Source organism: Centroberyx gerrardi, chromosome 4 (assembly GCF_048128805.1).
Source record: "Centroberyx gerrardi isolate f3 chromosome 4, fCenGer3.hap1.cur.20231027, whole genome shotgun sequence".
NCBI classification, from domain to species: domain Eukaryota; kingdom Metazoa; phylum Chordata; class Actinopteri; order Beryciformes; family Berycidae; genus Centroberyx; species Centroberyx gerrardi.
In genome coordinates this window covers 33,264,035-33,289,019 of record NC_136000.1, presented here as the reverse complement: position 1 = coordinate 33,289,019, position 24,985 = coordinate 33,264,035, and the positions used below count along the sequence as shown (strand labels likewise).

Sequence of the window (24,985 nt, the reverse complement as noted above, 5' to 3'; positions counted from 1 at the left end):
ATCTTTTGATTGTCATTTATGATTGGAAAAATCTTTTAATGTGTCTTCCACAGAAAACTCGATTCAATGGATCAGATTGCATGGGAGAATTTGCTCTAGTTGCTGGCTTGTCAACAGTGCCTGTATAACAGAGGAACCTAGTTGAGGCAATTTTGAGTGGGACAGAAAGTGCTTGGATTGCTCCTCACTTCCAGCTCGAAATTTACCTGCCAAGTGGCAAGGGCGATACATGGTCAATATATACGATATACGGCAAGTACTGTATATCAGCTATGAGGTAGCACAATCTGACAGGGGCATTGTATCACAGATTTACCATCTCAACCGACCGGACGTTCCAAAATCAGCCAATCTCAACTCTGTCCTTTGTCGTGACTGAAGTAGCCGTATTATAGATAAGCTTTCCTGATGTGCTTTCTACCTGATTACAAGTGAAAAGTTGCTCAGTCACAATTGAATGCGATGCTGAAAATTGGGGCAATAGAGCCCACAGAGACTGGTATAACCCCATTGTGCTTGTGCTTAGATAACACAATACTAGTTCTATGTGGACTACCAGAAGGTGAATGCAATGTCCGAATTCAATGCCTACACAATGCCCAGGGGCGAAGCCCTGCTGGATCCGTTGCTAACACTGGTTTCATCTAAGAGCTACTTACAGATCCCCGTGTCAACAGAATCACAGAGACAACAGAAACAGCCTTCTCCACTCCCTATGAGTTGTAATTCATTATATTTCCATTCAGGCTGTTCAAGCACCCGCCATGTGTCAGTGACTCATGGAGCGGGTGCTGTATTACCGGGGTGGTGCTGTACGTTAGCCACAAGCTCTCACAGTGTGAGGTACAGTACCATAGAGAAGGAATGTCTTGCCATCAAGTGGGCGGTCATCACCCTGCACTACAACCTTCTGAGGCATCAGTTCACCCTCGGTTCCAATCATGCTCCACTACACCACATGAAAAATGCCAACATGCTGATCACTTGTTGATATCTGGCCTTACACCCTTTTAATTTCAAAGATGTCCATAGGCCAGGGGCACAGATGGTCATCGCTGACTTCTTCTCCCCCATGGGGAAGGGGAAGGGGAGTTGTTGTCGACTAGACCCCAGCCTCAGTTGGGCGGTGGTGGTATATGGTAACAGGGTGGGGATTGAGCATTGGTTGGAAGGTGGAGCAAGCCAGGAATAGTCCAGTTGTGTTTGTCTGAGTAGGTGCAGAGAGGGGCATGAGGAATGAACCAGGGAAACATGATCCTATGCTACATATTCTTTTAAACTGGATTTCAAAGATTACCAGGTTCAAAATTAATTTCCAGTAAAATATTAATACCTACATACAACCAAACCAACTGCATCTTAGATTATTCGTCACCCAATCTGAATATCACATCGCTACAATCATCTTGCAAAACACAAACCCAGCTTTTCTCTAGAGACTCAGTAAAAACCTTTAATGAATAAGGCCCACTGCCAGTATCAGATTATATTACTGAGGTGCAGAGTCTAATCGATTCTATTATGGACTACAATTTTTAGCATGTAATCAGCAACAGATTACACTTAGATAGTAACATTCCTAATATTGTCTATTAAATCTAGTGTCTCTATCTTCTCAATTCAAAGGTAGCCATTCCCAGAGAATGTCTTCAAACCCTGTGATTTGTTAACTTCCATCACCAACATTTACACACAATCAGCAGTTGAGAAGTGCCAACAATAGATCTGACCAGAGCTCAAACTGAAAATACATAAGACACACTCTATAGATAAAATCTAATAATTAACTCAAAAGACAAAGACTCTCAGAAAGTACTACATTAACTTTCACAGACCTCACACTGTCATCTGAACAACCGCTGGAGAAACATCACACCATCCAAAATTTCTAAACTTCTAACATTCTTTCATCAGGGCATTCAAAAATGCCTTCATCTTTATTGTATAAACTTTCATAAGGCACACAGACACCTCACTACATAACCCAAACAAATGCTGTAGAAAATCACCCCTTCCTGCTTCAATCTCTTGAATGTAGAGGCTGAAGGGACTCATCTCAGTAACAAGAGTGAGGTAAAAAGGCTCAACAAATAGCACAACTGGAAAAACAGCGAGCACATCCAACAAACACAAAGTAGCATCCATATTCAGCATTCAAAGTTTAGCAGTTTTTTGTTTTGTTTTTGTTACTTTTCATGTTTTGCTGCCAACTCTTACCTTCTTTCTTCAAGGCATTTAGAAACGACTTCATCTTGGTTCCCGGTGATTCCTTATTGCTTAAAGGTTCATATTTAGAGGTTTCAATGGAGTAGGAGAGAGCAGAAGGCTGCTAATGCTGCTGCCAGAGTGAACTAAATCTCACTTAGACCGAGAGAAAGAGAGAGAGAGCGAGAGAGGTGACAGAACCCCCACATGATGCTGGCTGCCATTGGGAGGATGGGAACACACAACACACCTCCTTCTCTTCTCTCTCACTCTCTGCTCTGTCAACTGCTCTCTCGTCCTCTTTCTCCCTCTCCCTCTCTGTGTCTGACCCACAAACTCTATATCTCTCGCCCTTTCTCCTCTCTCTTCCCTCTTCCTCTCTCTCCCTCCCTAGAGAGACTCTCCCATGCTGTTCCATGATAATTAGAGACACATAGAGGGGAGGCACAGGAGGGCTATGATGGAATACACAATCTGTTATTGATCCTTTCGTATCTTAATCTATAGCGAATCTATAGCAAAATAAGAAATAGTATATTTTCACTATAATTTAATTCAACACAGTGTATACGAATAATTCACTCTCACCACTATTATCTCCCCTCGTACAGTGTAGACAGTTCTACAATTGACATGAAAACGTTTGAGAACCCAAGACCTACAGAGTCTGACTGTAAAATAAAAAATAAAAAATCAACCAAGACTTGGGACTCAAGTCTTACATTTTCAGTGTAACATGTAGATTAGGTTGAAGTTACATGTCATTGCTTTGAAGGAGAAGCCTAGTACATCCAGTTTTGCCATTTTTGTTATAGCTGTGAACTAAGTAGCAAATGCTAAGTGTAGTAAATGTTTCATAACCCTGGGACTAAACCCTGAAATTCCTGAAAAGTTGACTTCTTCAAAGATATAAAGCTTTTAATGGACAATGACATATGTATGGATGTAAGTATAAAATTTTAAATGAAACACACAGTTACACATACAGTTTGGGTATGTGGACTTAGCTGTCACTTCTCTCTGACAAATGAAATGGTGTTAACCCTTCCCTGCCACAGCAACAGCTGTACCGGAAACAAGCTCCCTGTGTTGCTAGGCAACGGCAGAGAGGGAAGTCTATATTTGTCACAAGCCGCTTTGGGTTGTGGGAATTTATCTGGCTCCCCCTGTGTATGGATGGATGTGTATGGATGTGTATCAGTATGTTTGCATGCATGCATGTGTTTGTGTGTATGTATGTACTGTATGTGTGTCTGTCTGCAAGTGTGTGTGTGTGTGTGTATGTGTGTGCACTAGAGAATAGTTTCCCTGGGAGAAAAAAAATGTGCAAGTATGCATATGCGTATGTGTGTGTGTGTGTGTGTGTGTGTGTGTGTGTGTGTGTGTGTGTGTGTGTGTGTGCATGTGTGTGTGTGTGTGAGTGTGTGTATGTGTGTGTGGCTGTGGCCGGAATGGATCACCATTCCCTCATTTGTATTGCCCTATATAGTGCTGCTCTATTAGTGCACTAATTAGCGGTAAATCACACATGATTAATGAGTGAATTCAGACACTTAATTCATCATAATTCATCATCAACCTGCGTCTGCATTCACCAGTCGCATAAACAAATGTTTCAACTAAGTTACCAATATTCCTTCAAAGCCAACCATATATGTGTCACTAGCTGACATTACTGTAAACAGAAAAAAAATATTCACAGACGTTCCCATCTAGGCATTTTCCAACCTTATGTCGGTGAATAAATATTCTATGCATCGGAGTTGTGTGCGGCTGCTTTTTTCTGTTGATTTTCACACAGCCAGCACTTCGCCAATCCAGGTGTGTGGTTTCCTTCATGTTTTGGACTTATCACTAGCTGACATTAAAGGGTAACTTTGGTATTTTTCAACCTGGACCCTATTTTCCCATCTTTTTGTGTCTAAGTGACAAAAGGGGACAACAGTTTTTGAAATTGGTCCAGTATTGAGCGAGATCGCTTCAGGCGGCAGCCGCGAAACGAGCTGCAATGTAATCCGACGGGGCAAATCGCACCGTCAGTGAACCTCCACTAAAAGTGCTTGTTTTTGGCACTGAGAGGCTCAGATTGTTATTATAAGTGTCTGACAACATTATGGAAAGGACCCTACAGAGAAATGAAACGTTTTTCTTTACCTTTCGCTTGATCTGGTCTGTGTGTAACCAAGTCTCGCTCAAGTCTCGCGAGAGTTGAGTTGTTGCAGGAAGTTACACACAGACCGGATCAAGCGAAAGGTAAAGAAAAACGTTTCATTTCTCTGTAGGGTCCATTCCATAATGTTGTCAGACACTTATAATCTGAGCCTGTCAGTGGCAAAAACAAGCACTTTTAGTGGACGTACATTGACGGTGCGATTTGCCCCGTCGGATTACATTGCAGCCCATTTTGCGGCTGCCAGCTGAAGCGATCTCGCGGAATAGATAGTATTCGATTAGCGTCATCACGGTCGCCGCGGCCATATTGTTGACATAGCTCTGCAGCTGTCAACTAGTGACAGCCTAGGTGACAGCAGCGCTAATAGGAAGCTAGCCACCATTAGCGTTATCTCTATTGTTTATTACCATTTCTGTTGCGTTAGGATCTATTACAAAATAGCGATGGTGTCCTGCGTTATACACAGCTGTAGTAATAACAACAAAACCCCCGGGGTTAGTTTGTATGCCTCCCTGTTGTCCGCAGACGTGAAGGGAGAGAGACTGTGGATCTGCAGCGCAGGAGAGATGTGTGGATAGTTAGGAGAAACAGGTGAAACTTTCAGCCAGCCTCTCACAGCAAAGTCTCTTCACCTCATTTTACCACAGGTAGACATTAACGTTAGCTAAGTGAAGAAGAGTTTGTAAATTGATTGGTCATGATTGATCCAACGCCAATAATGTTAGCTATTAAGTTAACAGTGAACAGTTATCTGTTTGTGATCCGCCATAAGGAATAAAAGTCAGAAAAGGAGGTGAAGAAGCTGGAGAAGCAGGTACACCACACAACTGTTCACTGTTACCTGTGGTAAAATGAGGTGAGCAGACTTTGCTGTGAGGAGCTGGCTGAAAGTTTAGCCTGTTTCTCCTAATTATCCACACAACTCTCCTGCGCTGCAGATCCTCTCTCCCTTCACGTCTGCGGACAGCAGGTAGGCGAACAAACTAACCTAATCGCTATTTTGTAATAGATCCTAATGCAACAGAAACGGTAATAGACAACAAAGATAACGCTAACAGTGGCTAGCTTCCTATTAGCGCTGCTGTCACCTAGGCTGTCACTATAGTTGACAGCTGCAGCGCTATGTCAACAATATGGCTGCAGCGACTGTGATGACGCTAATCGAATACTATCTATACTGGACCAATTTCAAAAATTGTTGTCCCCTTTTGTCACTTAGACAGAAAAAGATGGGAAAATAGGGTCCAGGTTGAAAAATACCGAAGTTACCCTTTAACAAAAAACACGTTACAATAAGCTATGTACCGTATAACTTGCAGCTAGAGATGAATACCTTCCTGAATAACAGACCTTAATGTAATTGTTAGCATTAACAAGCTTAACAAAATGTGCACTTATAATTAATTATGAATTGGCAGTTAAAAGAAAACATCTTTAGAATAGATTTTGGTTACCAAAAAAAGTGTACTTGTTTACTTGCATTTGTAAACAAGGTTTGGTGAAGAAGAGGATGCCATCATTATAAAACCATGGACAGACTCGCAATGCATTTTGGTATACTTTCATGGTTTTATCATCAATCATTCCACAATATCACTTTACGATTCAGACACTAACAAAAAATGTCTGACGTACGTATTAGTGCCCTAAAACGCAGATAGTGATCCATTCCAGTCACAGCCTGTGTGTGTGTGTGAAGAATTCTAGATAATGAAGGGAGTGTTTGGCTGTTTTTGATGACATCAGCAACTCTAAGGGCTGCCTTCTGCTCTTTAATTGGCTGAAAAAGCGCAGCACAACCCAGAACCATCAATCTATGTGATGATACATACACACAGAGACAGGCATATATATTGGAAGTAAGCATTACATTCTTTCTTTATTACAGTAACACCTACAGTAGATTTATTTTCTCCTTGCTTTTGCTGAATCTTACCTTACATATTACAGCTGCCCTCTGTGGACTTGGGCTCTCAAAACCTCCACCTATTAGTGTTCCAGTCCAAAGATGATTGGTCTTTTCTTATCAGTCAGTCAGTCAGTCAGTCAGTCAGGTAACGCTTAGTGAGATGTCGCTTCGTGAGATGGCCTCTAGAGGGCGTCGTTGACTAAGAGATGCCCTCTCTTAGTCTTTGGCCCCCTAACTCCAGAAATTTAGGCTACGTACACACTGCAACTAAATACTCCTGTTAAGTTCACACAGTTCAGTTATTAAGGAGAGAACTGCATTCTACAACCGAACTCACTACCTGAAAATTCAGGTATGGACTACTGAATTTGAAGCTGATTTGGTTAGTCCGAGTAGTATGTACCAGAACCAGACTGCTGGTTGTTACGTGACACAACAACAACTGGTTGTTACGTGATGTAAGGCGCAACACTCGTTACGTTACGTAACATTATCAACATTATTTTGAAAGAGACGGAGGTAAGTGTTGTGCAACATTCTCAAATTTTCTATTGCGGGAATTGTTTAACCGATAACCGTGTGGTAATTGCTTCAGTGCATTGAATTGAATTGAACACGCGTGGGTCTGTACAGGCTCTGTGCTTGTTAATTATACAAGCCAGTCTTACAAGAATATGAGTAATGTGAGTAATTTCTGACAATATTGACTAAAGCCACAGCTAGACCATGTAGTCCAAATTAATGAACATTCTGTTGCCTCAATGTACATATAGTATTGCTTGTAGCCACTATTATTCCTCTGCACATATTGATTTAAACAATGGGATTTTTTTATTATAAATTAGAGTGAATTCTGTGGTGGTTCACTCTCACCTTTTCAGCAGTTTCTTCTCTCACTTGTGTATGAAGTTCAACATGCCACTTCACTACTTGGGACATGTATTTAGAGTTTGAATTAGCTACAGCAAGTTTAATTTTTAATAACACTTTAAATATGTGTCAGTATGATTGTTGTCATTGATAGTGACATCAACCTGCCAAGGGACAACAGATGAAAATTAGCCTGGTGGCTAAATCTGGCATATTTACATTTGGTTTTAAATGTTCATTAATAAGCATTGTCCCATTAAAAATAAATAAATAAATAGTTTGGCCCACCCAGAATTAGTCTTCCCCTATGCTTCTGTAATGGCTTCAGTGTACTGCAATAATTGAATGTTTCAAGATATTCATTGAAAAACTAAAAACATCTCAGAGCACGAGCACAACCTTACTCCTAATATAAGCACCATAACACCGCCAAGTACCTGATTGCCATTATACTGCAGGGAGTCATCTCTTTTGTCTCCAAAGCCTGGGGGCAGGAGCAGTGACAAGCACATCACAGAGAACTGTGGCTTCATTGAGAAGTTGTCCCCAGTTCTGGCAGACAGGGGCTTCAATGTGAGAGAGTCAGTAGGCTTGGCATGTGCACACATAAAGATACCTGCCTTCACAAGGGGAAAACCCCAACTGTAACTAACTTAAATTGAATCCACCAGGGGTCTTGCAGCGGTAACAATTTTCTTGGAGGTTTTTCCTTGTATGCTGATACAACCTCCAAAGAATAACTCGTTTCACCAGGGGGTCAATAACGTAAACAGAGACAAGTTTCAGGAAAAAACCAAAGTATTTATTGTAAGCAAGACAAAACATTGCAAATGTACAAAAAGATCAAACTCAAAGAAACAAAAAGGTCAGACAGACCGGCCAAACTCAACAAAAAGAAGGGGAGCTCCTTTGGCCAACCATGCATTGTGCCGTCGGACATCGAGTGCTCACCCCTAACTAAAAACAGAAGGAGAAACTGAAGCCACGAAAACTGGACTACCAGACCCATCTTCACAAACCAAGTTAAAACAACAACTTAGGAAAGTAACCAATCAAAACCAAACAAAGGTCATCACATGGGTGCTGCTATCTGGAAAAAAAGGGAGAGCAAGCTGAGTGCGCCTGGCCTCTTTATAGTGGAGTCATCAGGCCAGACCAGGAACAGCTGAGCAAAAAGACCAGGAACAGCTGAGTGAGAAATCAAAGGGGAGAAGTTACAAACATGACACTCAGACACCAATAGAGGGAGCGCGTAACATGTGGGTCTAAGGCTGGTGGTGGTTGGTCTTGCTAAAATCTGCTTTTGTGTGTCTTGCTCTTCTTGATGTTTGTCCTATATCATTCTGTTCTATGGATGATTGTTGATCAGTTAGATCTAGTTCACTCATTCTCTGTAAAATCCTTTGAGACATGCTTGTTATAAAGGGCTATATCAATTAACAAACTTGAACATTGCTGCTGTCCACAAACACATGCTGACTAGCACACTATAGCTCGTCATCACCTGGGACCAGATGCATAAAACTGTGTAGATTCAACTGTCCTCTACCAGCCAAAGCAGCCACTGCAGCCACTGTATCATTACACATAGCCATTATGCTTGGTACATTACAGTAAGCATTTTGCTTCATATATATATGTATATGTATATATGTCCCAGTGAAGCATTTTGTTCTGGTACAAGGCTGGCAGAGGTGGTGGTAAGTCCAGCTTCAACATCTTCAGGATGTATCTCTCCTGTCCTTCTATGATGGACAAGACAGCACTGACAGGCTTTGACTTCCTGCATCTCACTCTGATGTTGCTGTTGGAATACTGACTGGACTTTCTCCTCTAGAGTTGGATGGAACAGCAGGGCAGGCGTTCCTCTTACCAAAGCTTATCTTACTGATTTTATCTTACTGGTTGCATGTATAGTTGATATAAAAATTATCAAATTTGATCTTAATTAACCCGGGGTAAACCACACAACAACACTGGGGCCACAAAGGGGCCACATTTGTGTGAAAGAAACCACTGTAGGCTTAATAAAGTATTTCTTACTTTATGTTGTCAGGATCATCTTCTTGTCTTGTAGATGGAGTATTTTTGGCTCATTTACCCATCCTGCGGTGAAATAACTGAACGCATCCGTACTTTTGTAAACCTTTAAAGCCTTTCCAGTATATGGAGACGAATTATGAACAAGGCAGATATAAATATTGTGAAAGGACAGTTCTGGGAGTTTATGTGCAGATCTCAGTGGTGTCAGTGGGATCACATCCTCAAAGGACTGCAATCTTTTCGGAAATTCTTTCTCATTCACGTAATGAGAGGTGAGACATAGCGCTGTCCATGGTAGTAACTGTCAGTGTTTGAGCTGTCAATATGGCGGCAATAACAAACCAGGCACGTGACGCAAGTCATAAATAGATCTGGTGACCATGGCACCCACTGGCTGCCATCACTGCACACGCGCACACACACATACACACATATACAAGCCTCACAAGAAAATTGGCACATGATACAAGGTGGGCATACTGTACAAAAGGACACCTGTTATGTGTGTATGTGTGTGTGTGTGTGTGTATGTGTGTGTGTGTGTGTGTTTGCGTGTGTGTGTCTGTTCTCAACTGTTTTACAGATATCAATTTTATATTCTAGTCATTTATCTGACTCTCTTATCCAGAGAGACTTCCTGTAAAATCCAATGTAGAATAAGCTTCAATGCCTAAATCATCAACATTACAAGCAACTAATAGTAAGCCACTCAAACCAATAAAAGGTCAGGGCCTTTGTACCCTTATAATGTCCCACAGAACCAATTATGAGCAAGTGTTAAGAAAAGAAGTAGAATAATAGCTAGACGGAAAGGGAAGGGAAAACATGATGATGGATGCACACACACACAAAAATATAAAATACACACACACACACACACACACACACACGTAAGGAGAGGAGAGAAGAGGAGTGGAGAGATTAGTTAGAAAACAGTTATCTCTCTTGCTAGTCTCATGCCCCTCCTCTGTTTCTCCAATATTCACCCACTGCTAATGGAATTATAGCTAGGGTAAAAGAAAGCCAATGGTGTTCCATGTATCATTTTTAACCATCAATATATCATTGTAATATTAGTAGTGCTACCTTGGTATAATTACTATAAACAAATGAGACCATAGTCAAGACAATCTCCTCTATCTCACACCAGTGGTATTGTTGTTGTGCTTGTTTTTCTCCAGATTAAAACCACATTTCCCATAAAACCTGTTGCTTCCTGTACCCCTCCCTCTCCCCCTCCCTAAAGAGAATAAACATAAGTTAGAAGTGATTTTTCCATGTAAAAGACTCTACTCCTTCCACCATCTGCCTTTGCCAGAAACTCTGAAAGCTCTGTTTGAAGAGGACTCTTCTTTTTTTGTGCCGTAAAGCAATCCAGCAGACTTCCCTCCAAATCTGATCTGGTGGCTCACACAATGTAAAATGCAGTGTAGAGGCCAGAAGAGGCCTCTCTCTGCCAATCTTCTCGGCGATGGTCTCGTTTGTTTACGTCAATTATACTAATGTCTAAAAACTTAACATGGTAATGATTTATTTATGTTACTACACGTAGCACCTTTAAATAAAAATATGTTATGTTAAATATGTTACTATTAGAGTTAATAGTTTGGGTATTAACATATAAACTCACCGTTGTCAGTGTCTTTGTGGTTTTTGATGACCTCAGCTAGCTCAAAGTTCCCAGCAATAATCGCCACCTGAAACAATTATCAAGAACTCTTAAACTTTCGTTACATTTGTTAGTGATTAGTGATATACAATAAATTAGCCATAATAATGAAATCCTCTGAAACAGCATTTAGACTATGGGACACTTAGTGGTGGGAGGCAACCGGTATAGACAATGGGACACTTAGTGGTGGGTGGTATATCAGTATATACCATACATTTACAGTATATACTTATACATACATTTGTGTACCGGTAGAGATTTAGCAATACCGCTTCTACCATGGTTGAGTGTTAAAATGAAATGGAACTGGGCCACTACGCCTTATGTGGCGTCAATCAGTGTTACTAGTCGCCAAACCGGCAGGGCTGCTTTACGTGCACCACATCATGTGCATTTATTGATGTCTGTGAGAGGAGACATGGAGGAGCAGGATGAAAACCAAGAACTTGTTAAAAGTTTGTTTTGCAATTATTTAATAATCTTATATTTTGTTTCTATTTTATTATAAAGACTACATGACTGTTCCAAATAAAAAAAACACTAAATACTTTAAATGTGTTGCGAAATAATCAATTAACTGGACTGTTTACAAAATTCTCCTATGCTATATAAACAATCCATGGGTGAATTAAGGTTTAAACAAAGAAATTTATTGAAGATTTTATAGGACTCAATTACAAATATTCCACAAATACTCAACTATCTGCAAACAAATACATTTTCACTTGTGCTTTGAAACTGATATCTAGATAAATATGAATGAATGCTGAATGTATTTGCATTTTACTCTGTATTTGTTTGTGAATTTTTGCCCACAGCATATAGTTATCTACAATATCATGGGTGCACTAGGGAGAGATGAGCTCTCTGACTATGTGGTTATCATAAATTACTACATGTGGATGCATGCTTAATTGCCTTGTCTATAGGTCCAATGTTTGCTTCCTCAACTTGAGATATTTACAAGAATCCTGATAAAGTATACAACACTATGTATGGCATGCAGATAAACTAAGCAATCATACCAGCCGGTATCAACAGTGCATTTGGATCAATCCAAAATCTGAATGGCCTGATGGAGTCGCTATGAAAATTAAAGGTTCTTTTTATACATATATGTATATATTTATATATATATACATATACATATATATTATTTAATTTTTCGTGCAATAATTTATTTTTCCTCCTTATCCCACATCATCCCCCCTCCAGAATCAGTGTAGATCATGCAAATCATTATGTAGGCGCGTGTGTCCTGGGGGTAGTTGCTCCGATGAGCTTCCTTCATGCCATCAGTTATCACTGTTCAGAGTAAGGACCAGCTCCTCTGCTGGTGTGAAAGGTGCTGGGACCCTCACCCATTTTACGGACCTCAACCTCCTTCCATTTGCTACAGAGTAGAAGTCAAATAAGTCTAGGCCTAAGCTACTATTAAGAAAATGAAGTAGTTATAAGTTTGAATCATGTTCTTATACTTTTTTTTTTTAATTTGTTGCCAAGTGTATTTCATGCCGCCTGGATTACACCCAAATTAAATATAAAAAAGTCATTAAGAGTGTACAATTCAGGCAATATGTTGCCTTCCTAATTAAACATTAGTTTACAGAGGTCTGTTAAATGTTGAATGACTAAAACATTAAACTTGATAGTTAACATCCATGGCTTCATAAGTTCACCGTGAACACGCATAGTTCAGTCTCAACCTATCCGGAGTTGATCAAGCCCGATCACATCTGAATCAGGGTTAGGTCCAACCCATGCCCACAAAACCAGCCCCACCTCTCCCCAATATAAGCCTCCAGCATACCATTTTACATTATAAAGACTATTAATAACAACAGCAACAATGGAGCTTCATGGTAGTTCAGGCAGAACACAGTAGTCATGTCAGGTGCTGTACATGTCCAAAATCTATTACCAACAGACAAAATAAGATGTTTTAGTCAGCAACACACAGAATAAAATCTGGTTCTACAGTGCTGCTGAGTAAAAGTGTCATGCTGTGACCTGAAGCACAGAAGTTTTGACGAGTTTCGTGGTGCCAGACCACTCGGCAGCCACACCCAAAAAGAGAGACTTTAATGTATATCCAGCTTTCCACCAAGTGGTGGTGCTCTACTCAAGAGAACAGTGGTGTAATCAAGAGCATAGGCATGTATAGGCTGTATACTGATTTATTTTAACGAGACTTCTAATGAACAGTTTGGGCATATGGCCACGTATTTTTTTTGTATATAGACTACTCATTATTAACAAGTGGCATCATCAGAATGCCAAGCCATAGCAAAAGCAATATCAATCATGACATCACATGCTTATTTGTGGACATGGACTGTAACATCAATCCATGGTTAGATGGTTGGCTTCAGGGAAGAGGTCCTGTGACGGACGACGTGGTAGGGCAGTAGAATGGAGTTTGAAAGTGATGGCGGGAGCAATGAAGATAACAAAAAGAAAAGAAAGAAGTTTCAAGCAAATTTTAAGGAGAAGTTTGGAGACATTCGTACAGTAAGGATTTGATCCAGTGGAATTGTAATCATTGATTTGCGTATCTAAGAAACAGGAAGAAGAAGTGTTGAAGACAACCGAGTATGATATGACAAGAGTGACATGTTTTCCATTACAAGCGAGGGCTCCAAAGAAAGGGATAATTAGTAGAGTGCCTCTTTCCATCAAAGAAGAGCAATTTATAAGGGGTTGAGGGTGTGTGTGAAGCCAGAAGGCTTCTGCGATATTGTGGTGAAGAAAGGGAGGAAAGTGAATTGATGTTGCTGTGTTTCAGAGAGGAGTCACCGGACAGGATATTCTTGGATTATGTGTTTTACAGAGTGAGAACTTTTGAGACAGCCCCTCTAAAATGTTATTGGTGTCGGGATTATGGTCATGTTGCGGCTGTGTGCCGAAGAAGGACAAACAGATGTAGCAGATGTAGAAAGCATGGATGTTGTGTAGAGGATTGTAAGGGTAGGCCAAGAGTGTCCTAGAATCAAAAGAGTGTCCTAGAATGATTAAGGAAGAAAGGTTGTGAAGGAAAGAACAAGGAATTGATTATCATATGCAGAAGAAGTTAAGTGGTTTCAGGCAGTTATTGAGGGCCTTTCTTTAAATGAGCAGACAAAGCAGAAAAAGAACGGATGAAATCTGTATTGATAAGAGAGGATTCCTTGCTTTTATAGCAATGGTGATGAATTGTGCCAGTGAGATTGAAGGAAAAGCTTAAAAGATAAGAATGATAATTGACGCTGCCAGACATTTTTTGGATGGTAAGGACATTTAAGGGAGATGATATAGTGAGTTTATTGAGGGAGGGATCCTACTCATCGTCTCAGGCTAGTTTTTTTCCGCCCCCCCTTTTTCTTTTTAAACAAAGACTGGGAAGGAAATGAAAGCCCATATTAACACAATCCAGTAGTCGGTGGTAATGTAATGTAGCGATACCAGGGAGACATTTGCAGAAAGTCCACAACCTTTCTGTTGCTTTCTTGAATCAACACCAAATGACCTATCACAACAAGTGGCCATAAAGGTGTCGAATTGACACAGTCCATGGCTCAAGGAGTTGAGTCTATGCCAGCCAGAGATGTCTCCACAGGACAGCTCAGGAAATTAACGACAGGATACCAACCCGGCGAAGAGCTTTGAAACTCACACATTCCACAATTAACGACCTTTATCTTTCAGCCATCAGGAGGAGAAGGACTCAAGAACTCAGGAATACTAATGAACTATACAATCACACATCCATACTTCTCACACATCTGAATATAGGGAATCACCCTCCTTTCTTCATTTGGAGTACCAGACTGTTCTGGTCAGAAGGGACAGTCACCATTGGGTGAGAACGGGAATACACACCGTGTCAATACGAAAGAATCGATGACTGCTGTTGACACTTTCCAGAGTCTCATCACTACCCCCTCTCTAAATCAGGACAGTCATAAATCTCTTCCCTTTTCACATTCCTTTAAAAACCTACCTTCAACTATATTTTCCCAATGTCTTTAATGGATCTATTTTGTAGTTTAAAGTATACTAGATGTGTTAACTATAGGCCCATATATATGTTGAAGATGTTCAATAGCTGAAGTTACATGCATAGACCATGATAGGTTAAATGATTGAATTGTTTCAGATATTCATCCAGAGACACTCTCCTATTTCCATGGTCCTACACTGCCACCTTGTGGTCATTTATAGCGACGACATGTCAGTATAAAATGTCAGTGCGTCCAAATGTCTTAAATGATTAAATTGTTTTTTTCATATTGATCACGCAGTTAGAGACACAAGTCACATATACGAGTTAACTTGATGAAGACTTTATAGCCACAGATTGTACCAGGAAGGTTTATTTGATGTCCTTATATTGATGTGCTAGCTATATAAGTTTGAATGTAAGTTGACAGGTCTTTATTATTTCGATCAATTGACAACAGTAATTGGTGGAGATGTAAAATACCGACATATTATTTTAAAAGGAATCTTTATTAAGATCACTTAGTAATAGATCCCAAAATAAAATAGACTAGAGGAATGATTCCTCTTGCATTCCTTTCCCCCCTCCCTCTCGGTTCGGGGTGAAATCTTCTCAAACAAAGAAATTAATTAGTAAACAGAAAAAGAGCGCGAAGCGTGATTTGCATGGCAAACCACGCCTGAGAATTCAAAGAGCTATAAAATGTTCTTATCTGGGTTTTCAGACAGTTCAACATTCCGCCCTCGCCAAGAAACCTGCTGAAGCCAAGACCAACAATTTAGCTACAATTCGACCTTAGCTGAAACTTAGAGTTTGAACCTGGAGTTAGAGACGTCTTCTCCAGATGAACTTAAGAATCTCTTAGAAGAAGTTTGAACCTCGTGTCTAATAGTTAAGAAGTTATCAATGCTCGGCCAAGCGAAGATCATTTTCGAAGCTATTTAGGAACGAGATAATTTAGTTTTATAACAGTTAGAAGAGCTAGAAACGTCAACTCTTCCAAGACCAGCAGTCAAACACTGGTGCAGCATCGCCGCAGTGTTCCACATCCGGAGAGGCCTGTTGTCTACAGCTGTGAAAAGCCGGTAGCGCTGCTTGCCTCGACGTGACGATAACACATCAGAGACCAGCTGTTCCAGCGTCTGCCGTTGCCAGGTAACCAGCCAAGCCGAGCCTGTCTCTCCGAGCTCAGCGGGACCAGACAACCCGACCGGCAGGACTTCTCAACTGAACAAAGTAGGCTCTGATTATCCACGTCTTTACTGCTGAGAGTTGATGCAAAAGTTTAGATTCAAATTACTTAAAAAGATCAGGAAAAGTTAGGCTTTTATAGTCTAGTTGCCCCGTAGCTTTCCGCCTCGTTTCTCTGGTTGATTGATCCATACATACCTCCATTTACTGCTGCCAATTCTTATTCCTATATTTCATTATCATTTCCCTGTCATTCTTAATTTGTTTCATTGCATTTCATGTCTATTTTTAGTCTATAGTTTCCGTGCTTCATTCTGGTGATCAATATACGTGCCTTATATTGCTTATCTCATTGAATTTGTTATGCTTGTATAGTTAAATAAATATTCCCATTTATTACAGAGAAGTTGTTATGTGTTTCCTTACTTGCAGAGTAAAGTAATCCCTGTATTGAAAAGATTTCACGATTTTTAGACTGATGACTGATTAGTATAAGTAAAGGTCCTTCATCTAGGAAGGTGGTGCCCCTTACGAGTGTAAATTGATATCTTTACCAAAGTTTCATATTTTCATACCTTTACTAAATTCTAGATTTGATAATTGCGACTCTTCACGCTACAGTAACATATTGGATGCCAACCGCCGTAAAACTCCAAAGAAGAAGAATGTCAGTTCATGATGTTAGCCTAGCAGGAGCTTTAGCTTTAGCTCTCTTTAGTGGAAAGCTTTCCACATGGGCCAAATAATAGCCTACAATACATCATTTGTGTCTGTCTCAGCTCTTCTGGTTGTAGTGAGAGTATGTCTTGGAATTGAGAATTTTGAGCTAGATCTCTGTACGTATTTCTGTACAGTCTAATATGACTCTTACAGGAGGGTAAGTGACATCAAATCTAACAGCAAAATCCTAATCCTAAACGGCTTTGAGTGTGTTATGATTTGTAAAACCTGTGAAAAGCATAATGTTATTCTCATCCCCCTAGAATCTTGAAAGAAGTGCTTGTCTTGAAGCCATGTAATTAATTTTTTCTTGATCATGACTGTCTCTTCACTACAACTACAAGGTAAAAAGGAGAATACTAAGCTTTTAAAGGTCACAAAACCTTGTTGTCAGCCTCATGCAGTGTGCTCCCCAGGTTTTGGAACAGTGTGTGACGAATGTGACAAGTAGGCTCAGAGCTATTGCCCCATCGCACAGTCATGCCTCTTGTTTCTCTCTGTCCCTGATTTGCTGCCGGTGTAACAGAGTCAGTTGACTTTAACGGTAGTGTTCACTCAATGGCTGATGCCCAATGGCAATGTCTGACGCTGGCTGCAGTGTACCAGTGACAGACCCATACTTGCCACTCTTCCAATTTTCCCTGGAGATTTTCATGCCCCTGTCTCTGTGTTCTCGCGTGGTCTCATTTCTCCAAAATTTTGATTTGATTGATATTTTGGTATTTTGAATTTCAAAATCTGCCCATTTACTATATTTGTTAAAATAGTACCATAAAAAATGTAGGCCCTATATCACTGCTGTTTCTACACGGTCAACAAAATATGTTACACCAAAAATACAGTCCATTGTTATGTTATTATATCCCTGAAATGAGTTTTGGAGATATTATGGATTCACCCCACCCACCGCCGCCTCCGCCGTCTCGTCCGTTGTCTCGTCCGTTGTCTCGTCCGCCGCAGATCCTTCATGTGAACGCGATAACTTGAAAAGTTTTTATAAGAATCTTTTCAAATTTGGTATGGACATTGATGACCCCTAGAGGAAGAACTCTATTGATTTTGATGTGTTTATGATAATTATAACTATTATTAATTAACTGATTAAATTCATTTCCATGCTATTTGGACCCATATCTCACCAATGGTGCATTATATTGTATTGAAATTTATCAAGAGACTTGTTCAGGCAATTATGGAGATTTGTATGAAGTTTGCACTTTCTGTGATTATTATTAATGAATGAATGAATGAATTTTTTGTTTTTCTATTTGGGCTCAATTTCCCGTGAGATGGTACATGCTAGAGCCATGAAACTTTGCACCATGGTCTAGTATGGCTTCATTTAGACCAACAAGAAATATGACCCCCATCGACCTGATGGTGGCGCTATAATTAAAGGTCAAAAATAAAAAGTTTACAGTGCTGTATCTCCCACACCGTCCGATTTACATGAAACTTGGTACACATGTCCACCTAACCGTACTCTACAAATTTGCGGACCCTCAAGCTTTGCCTGAAATTTTTTTTTGATATTTTTAATTATTTGAAAAACACATTTTTAACATCTCCTCCAACACGTTTGACCGATTACCACCAAAATCGGTCAGTAGCATCTATGGTCCAAGCTCTTTAAATTTTGTTTATAGATTGTTGATATCTACTGTAGTTTTGAAGATATTAACTCTTAAAGTTGTGAAGGAGCCATGGCCTATAAGCTAAATTGTTATAACTTTGTGATAGATGGTCCAATCATCATGAATCATGGACAACATGTTCACATATAATGAATGAACATGTGTGCAAAGCCATTTAAATATTGACCAATAAGGGGGGCCACAAAGGCCAGAAAACTGTATCTCCTAATCCAATTGGTGAAATTACACGAAATTCGGTACACATGCTCTAGGATCATGTCCTAGTCAAAATCTGAAGGTTGGTCATCATTAGTGAAAGTGGGCGTGGCTTATGATTTTTTGGCTTAGAACTCAAACAGAATTTCACCAATCACTATGAAACTTGGTAATCATGTTCCAACCTTTATGTGGAACATGCACACCAATTTCCATACAGATCCGACTAGATTTTGCCCAACAGCAGCATTTTGAGTGTACAGCTAAACACAGTAAAGCCAATACGAAGTTGGATATTGACACCTTTTAACTTGCTATTACATTCTTCAGTATCAGAACTTGATAGCTTGGGGCCTGATGGCTCAACAGCCTAATATGAGCCTAATCTTAATGCAAACTTCCATGTTTCAGTTCTGGCTGCTTTACTGGCATGAACCCAGCCATCGGCGCTGGTGGCTATATTTAATTAGTTACATTTATTATTGAGTGTTAAAAAAAATAGTTAAGGTACATACCCTTTATTATTGGGGAGACTATCCCTAGAGGATTATATCCATTCATTTTGGGGTGTTTAGGAGTAATAATAATATAAGTAATTTTAGATTAGCCCAAGAAGGAAAACTTGTATTATTCGGCGAAATAAAAATAGTTGGGACATACAACCAATATAATTGGGAAGATTAACCCTGGAGTCTCATTGTGTGATTATTGAATGGCTTTTTATTACATTTGATGACATTAAATGACTTAATGGGGCCTTCGGGATTGGGGAATTTCGAGGATATACCCTTGCTGTTGGCCCCCGACAGCATCCTAGTTAACAGATAGTATACAGGTACGGTGACCAGACGTCCCAGTTTGTCTGGGATTGTCCCGGTTACAAGATGGGTGTCCCGAGTCCCGACAAATATCTGTAAAACACTAAAATGTCCCGGTTTTCAACATTCACTACCAAATTGTCCCGGTTTTCACCACAATTAAAATAATAATAATATTATACTTGTTTTCAGCGCTTACATAGACGTTTATCATGTTCTGTGGCGCTCATTATTACCTAACCCAATCAAAAAACATAAACAATGCACCAATTCAACACTGATTTGTCTGTATGTGTGTCAATCAATCAATGTGTCGTTGTCGTTGTTGCTAGCCTATGACGCTTGTGGCTCTGTCTGACAGAATCGGTCAGTACGCTAACGGTTAGCTGTCATGCCGAAGAGAAAGTCGATCTTTTCTAAAGACCTCCAGAAGGCTTACTCTTTTCTTCGTGAAGTAGCCGGCAACAAAAATGCTGCGTTCTGCACACACTGTAAGAGTACATTTTTGGTCGCGCACGGTGGAAATGCCGACATAAAAGATCATATTAAGATGGCCAAACATAAGCGGTGGCTACAAGCTAGTAGTAGCACCGTTGCAACCTACTTCAGCGGGGCAAACGCCGGTGACAGTTATCTGAAACTGGTAGCTCAGGAGGGGACCTTTGCCTACCATCTGGTGAAACACAACCAGAGCTGAAAGGTATCTGACAATCAGAAAATATGTTATATTACACCAGTGCAATCCTTGTGTTTTGTGTTTACTAGTGTTTTTATACAGTAATAATTATTATATTATAATAATAATTATTATACTGAAATAATTGTCCCCCATCCTGATGAAAACGCCTATGGTGCGTGCATAAGCGCATACATGTGCGCATGCATGAACGTGCGGTACACTTACGGGTCCTGGTTTGGGGGTTTGAAAATGTGGTCACCCTATATACAGGTGAAGTAGTTCTTACTTCCGACTACTTCCATCTTGAAAATCCTGTTAGGCAGTCTAGATTTAGGCAAAACAGCAAAACGTTTAAAGGGAAACCAAAAACAGAGACCACTTTTCAGGTTGGGCTGACATCTACTAGTTAAAAACATGCTATTGCATTTGCAATCTGCTATTGGCTGATCTTGGTTACCTGTGATTAGGGCTGCGTATTGAGAACTGGTTCCAATTTAGTCCCAGTTCCAAAATTCCTAATTCATTGGAATAGATAAGCCACTGCACTAACAATACCTCTTATCGATCATTAAGACTGGACGCTAATCAAATAGCGCACCTTTTGGACCCTTTCATGCTTAAAAAAGCCTAACCTTGATCCTGATGTCCTTAATATAGACCAATTTCCGACCTCCGCTTTCTCTCTGAAGTCTTGGAAAGAATTGTATCTGTCCAATTAACTGACTATCTCTCCTGCAATAGTCTTTTTGAACCGTCTCAATCTCTTCATAGCACTGAGACTGCTCTCACCAAGGTGGTAAATAACCTACTCCTTCCCTCAGATTCTGACTCTTCCTCTGTTCTTATCTTACTTGATTTGAGCGCGCCATTTGACACAGTCGATCACCCTATACTCTTAACCGCTTAGCAAACTACGTTGGCGTCTGCGGCCCCACGCTTTCTTGGCTTAAATCCTACTTATCTGATAGCATTTAATATCTGATACTTATCTGACGCAACACTATTATCTCAGAATGCTCTAAAGTTAACTTCGGCGTACCACAAGGCTCTCTGCTAGGACCTTTGCTTTTCTCTATTTACATGCTACCTCTTGGTGACATTTTCCATTGCCATGATATTACATTTCAGTGTTAAGTGGACGATACCCAAATTCTCTTACCGAGCTCCCTATCTCTGGAATCAGCTACCTGGGATCGACACAGTCTCTTCCTCCACCTTAGCTTTTTATTATAGGAATCCGCCATTGGGAACCCAGCACGGGGCTGCCTCCTGGTTACGGTATGGCTATTCAATCACTGTCTGCTGTCTGTCTGAGTGTGTATGTGGCTGAACATGTCTGAGTGTATGTGTTGTGCTCGCTCAGCTGTGAGTGTGTGTGTGTGTGTGTGTGTGTGTGGCTGTCTTTCTTTCCTCCTTCTCAGACCCCAGTGCAGTGTTTCTACCTAACAGTGGATGGGTGCTACTCTAGAAGTCTTGTTTCTGCTAATTCGAGCTAGTCTTACCTATCGAGGCTGGGGTGCGCGCAAATGCAACGTATTTTGAAATCCACAGCTAGAGTGGTGATTTCAGCTAAATAATGGTGTAAATGTCGGTCTTTTCAAGTCACTTTGGGATTGGTTGGCTTCAAGAGACTTGGATTATGCTGTGAGAACTACATGGAGCCATTTTATGGTTATTTTATGTTATTTTTTGAACGCTGAAGACAGGTCTCCTGCAACTTCAGTTGTTTTGGAGAAAGCTGCAATGTACTTCTTCCGGGGGTCTCCGGGACTGTTGTATGGACTAACAAACTTTACCTGATTTTCTACTGGCATGGGGGTGAGTAGATAATGACTGAATTTTCATTTTTGGGTGAACTATTCCTTTAAGGTCAAGTGTGTTCCGTTGCAAATATTCTGCTCCCCCTCAGACCCCGCTCCCTGCTCTCCAAGTGGCCACTCCTGTAACGTATGTTACTACGCATCACCAAATGCTGGGGGGAAGTGAAGGAGGGCATGTTAAATGGCATGGGCAGTGCGTTTCATTAGTCGTTTTAACCTACCCTCGTTGACTTCCCCTTGGCGCTTCCCCTTCAGGGGAATCCCGCCGCCATCTTACATGCCGTTCCATTACTCTGATAACTCAAGTGAACTTTCTAAGATCGACCCTTCAAGGGCAGAGGGAGCGAGTCAACAACAATGTAGACTTCACAAGCGCATCTTACCCAGGATGCATTGTGATCGTCCGTCAGTTCCGGTGCACGTACAGGTGAGATATATAAATGTAAGTAAACAAACAATATTTAGAGGATTTAGACATATTTATGAAATTAACTCATCTGCAATATTTTAACACTCATTGTTCTGTATAATTTTTATTATTTATTATTATGATTAATTATTAGGCCTGCTTAAGGGCAAGTGCGTTCCATTTGAAATATTCTGCTCCCCCTCAGACCCTGCCCCCCCCCCCTGCTCTGCAAGTGGCCACTCGCATGACGTATGGTGCTACGTATTACCAAGTGCCGAGTGGCAGGAGAAGTAGAACTTGTTAAATGACTAATGAAACGCACCAGGGGAGTTGGTGTGTCTTTTAGTGAAAGGTCATTCCCACCTGAAAGGGAGTCTGGCCTCTGCAGTTCTTCTCCTCTCTACTGGCTCCTCTGGACAACAGCAACCTGGCACACTGCTCCTGAAGACAAAGAGAGAAAGTAAAAGAAATAGAGACAGGAAGACAGAAAAGGGAAAAGGAGAGGAATGAAGATGAGTAAAAAAATATAGAGCGCATACAAGGCTGTAACCATCTCATAGCTGTGATTTGAAAAGATAACATCAGAGATCATTATTCCTCCTCTGTGTGATCTCTGAGGTCTTTTTCCCACCGCGCAACCGAGGGCATCACGAGCCAAATTCAGGTCAGGCAGGCAGTCAGTCAGTCAGTCAGACAAGTAACGCTTAGTGAGATGATGCGCTTCATCAGATGGCCTCTAGAGGGAGTTTTTGAACGTGAGATGCAGTGTTTCCCACACAGAGGCAAAAAATCAAAAGTTGGTCTGTATAGAAATGGATCTAAATCGATCTCTAATGCGCCTGATGTGCGCATCACGTCATGTCTGTAATTTGGAGATGTACAGACAGCAGACCAGTAGCACTGAACTCAATCCACAGAGTCTCCCAGTGTGAAAACAAAAGTGAAACTTAACATTCCACAGTCAGTAACGGGGATTGCAGACAGTAACTCGTCTTTGCTGCCCTACAAATCATCTTATGGTATTTAAGTAATGTTAGTGGAATTAGGTCATTTAACCGTGTCGCAGTGCTTCAATGCATAGAATTTAACACACGCGCCGTGGGTCTGTACAGGATCTGTGCTTTTTAATCATTAACATCTGATAAAGTTATGGATATTGTACCTTATATGAAATCTCCACTGGTTCCCCTGAATCAGTTCCTATCAGACTCCTATTTTTAACATCTTTCTTCAAGTTTCAAGTTTGTTTTCAATTTACATAAAAATGCACTGGAATTCTTGATCACAAGCATCACATCATTCAGGCAAAAAACACATAAGAGACAGAGTAAAAGGAACAAGGATACATAAGAAGCTAGATTAAAAAGAAACATTGTCAAGGACAAAAGAACAAAGACACAGAGGAAATGAGATAAAATCATGATAAAACATAAAACATGATAAAACATAAAATATTTCCATTCCAAACAACAATTCCAATCTACAGTCATGTCTAAAGTGTTGTTTCCAAACAATTAATATACTGGATGCCGCTCTTTATCTTTATGATTTAGTTGAGCAATTCCAACTTGGTTTCCATGCATGTCACAGGATCAAGTCAGTTTTACTTAAAGCTGCAACCTGTAGAATATTTACCAATGTTGATAGCATAGTATGATGGCTAGTTATTCTGTGTGTCCCGGGGTATGATTTCCCATGAACTGCGCACGATTGACTTATGCCATAAGAAAGTCCCTCAAACAAAAGAGGAAGACGACTGGGTTGCCAAGTTCTCACTTGCCTTGGACAATACCAAGGTAGCTACTTGAGCTGAAATACACCAATAATTGAGTGTACATGTAACTAATACAAACATTTTACATTTACAAAGTATTGTGTTTATTGGAGTGATGTGTTACTCGATCAGTGTAACCAAATTAGGATGGCCAGCATTAGGCTGGACAGTCTGGATTTTGAACCTCGTCCTCCATCCACGTCCTGCTGTCTGGCATTTCTGATATTGACAAATAAAAAAATCCAGTTGAAATGCCTACGTATTGTATTCTTGTGTATTATTGACTCAAACGTACATCGTATCAATGGTTTAAAAGATGTAAACATTACCAACAGCCACCCTACGGATGTCTCCGTAATTCAGATAGGTGTTGATGAGTGAGCCACGTTTACAGTATAGTTGCCATGTCCGCTTGTTAAGCGACTTTGGACTTGTTCTTTCTGAAAGTCGCTTGAGGATATTGGCAGTGGTGGGTTGCAGTTTTTTGCTTTGCTTGCTTTTTTTTTTTTAACTTGTTTGCTGCGTAATGCACAGAAACAAAACAGTGAGTCAATCTCAGATAAAATCCAAGCTGTCAATTGTCCTCACCTGCTGCTGAGCTACACTAGCTGCACAAAGTGTAGCACCCATGCGCACAGAGCAGCCTTTCACTGACTGCTGTCTCTCTCTCTCTCTCTCTCTCTCTCTCTCTCTCTCTCTCTCTCTCTCTCTCTCTCTCAGCAGGAGAAGGTTCTGGCAAAGAGAGACCGGTAACTGGCAAGACTTCTGAGCAGGTACATTTAGCTTAGCTATTAGCATTTGTCCTTCCATTTGTCCTTCCTAGGCCTCTGTAATGCAGTGGCTTTGCTGTGTGTTCTGTACAAATGTGTTGGG

The 24,985-nt window shown here is 40.5% G+C and overlaps 1 protein-coding gene across 1 annotated transcript in view; it reads right to left on the bottom strand.

The window, feature by feature from the left end:
- shank2b (SH3 and multiple ankyrin repeat domains 2b) overlaps positions 1 to 24,985 on the bottom strand; it is a 287,358-nt gene that overhangs the window by 163,932 nt on the left and 98,441 nt on the right. The window contains 2 exon segments of the mRNA XM_078283292.1: positions 10,831 to 10,897; positions 22,702 to 22,779. Coding sequence (XP_078139418.1) covers positions 10,831 to 10,897; positions 22,702 to 22,779 — 145 coding nt within the window.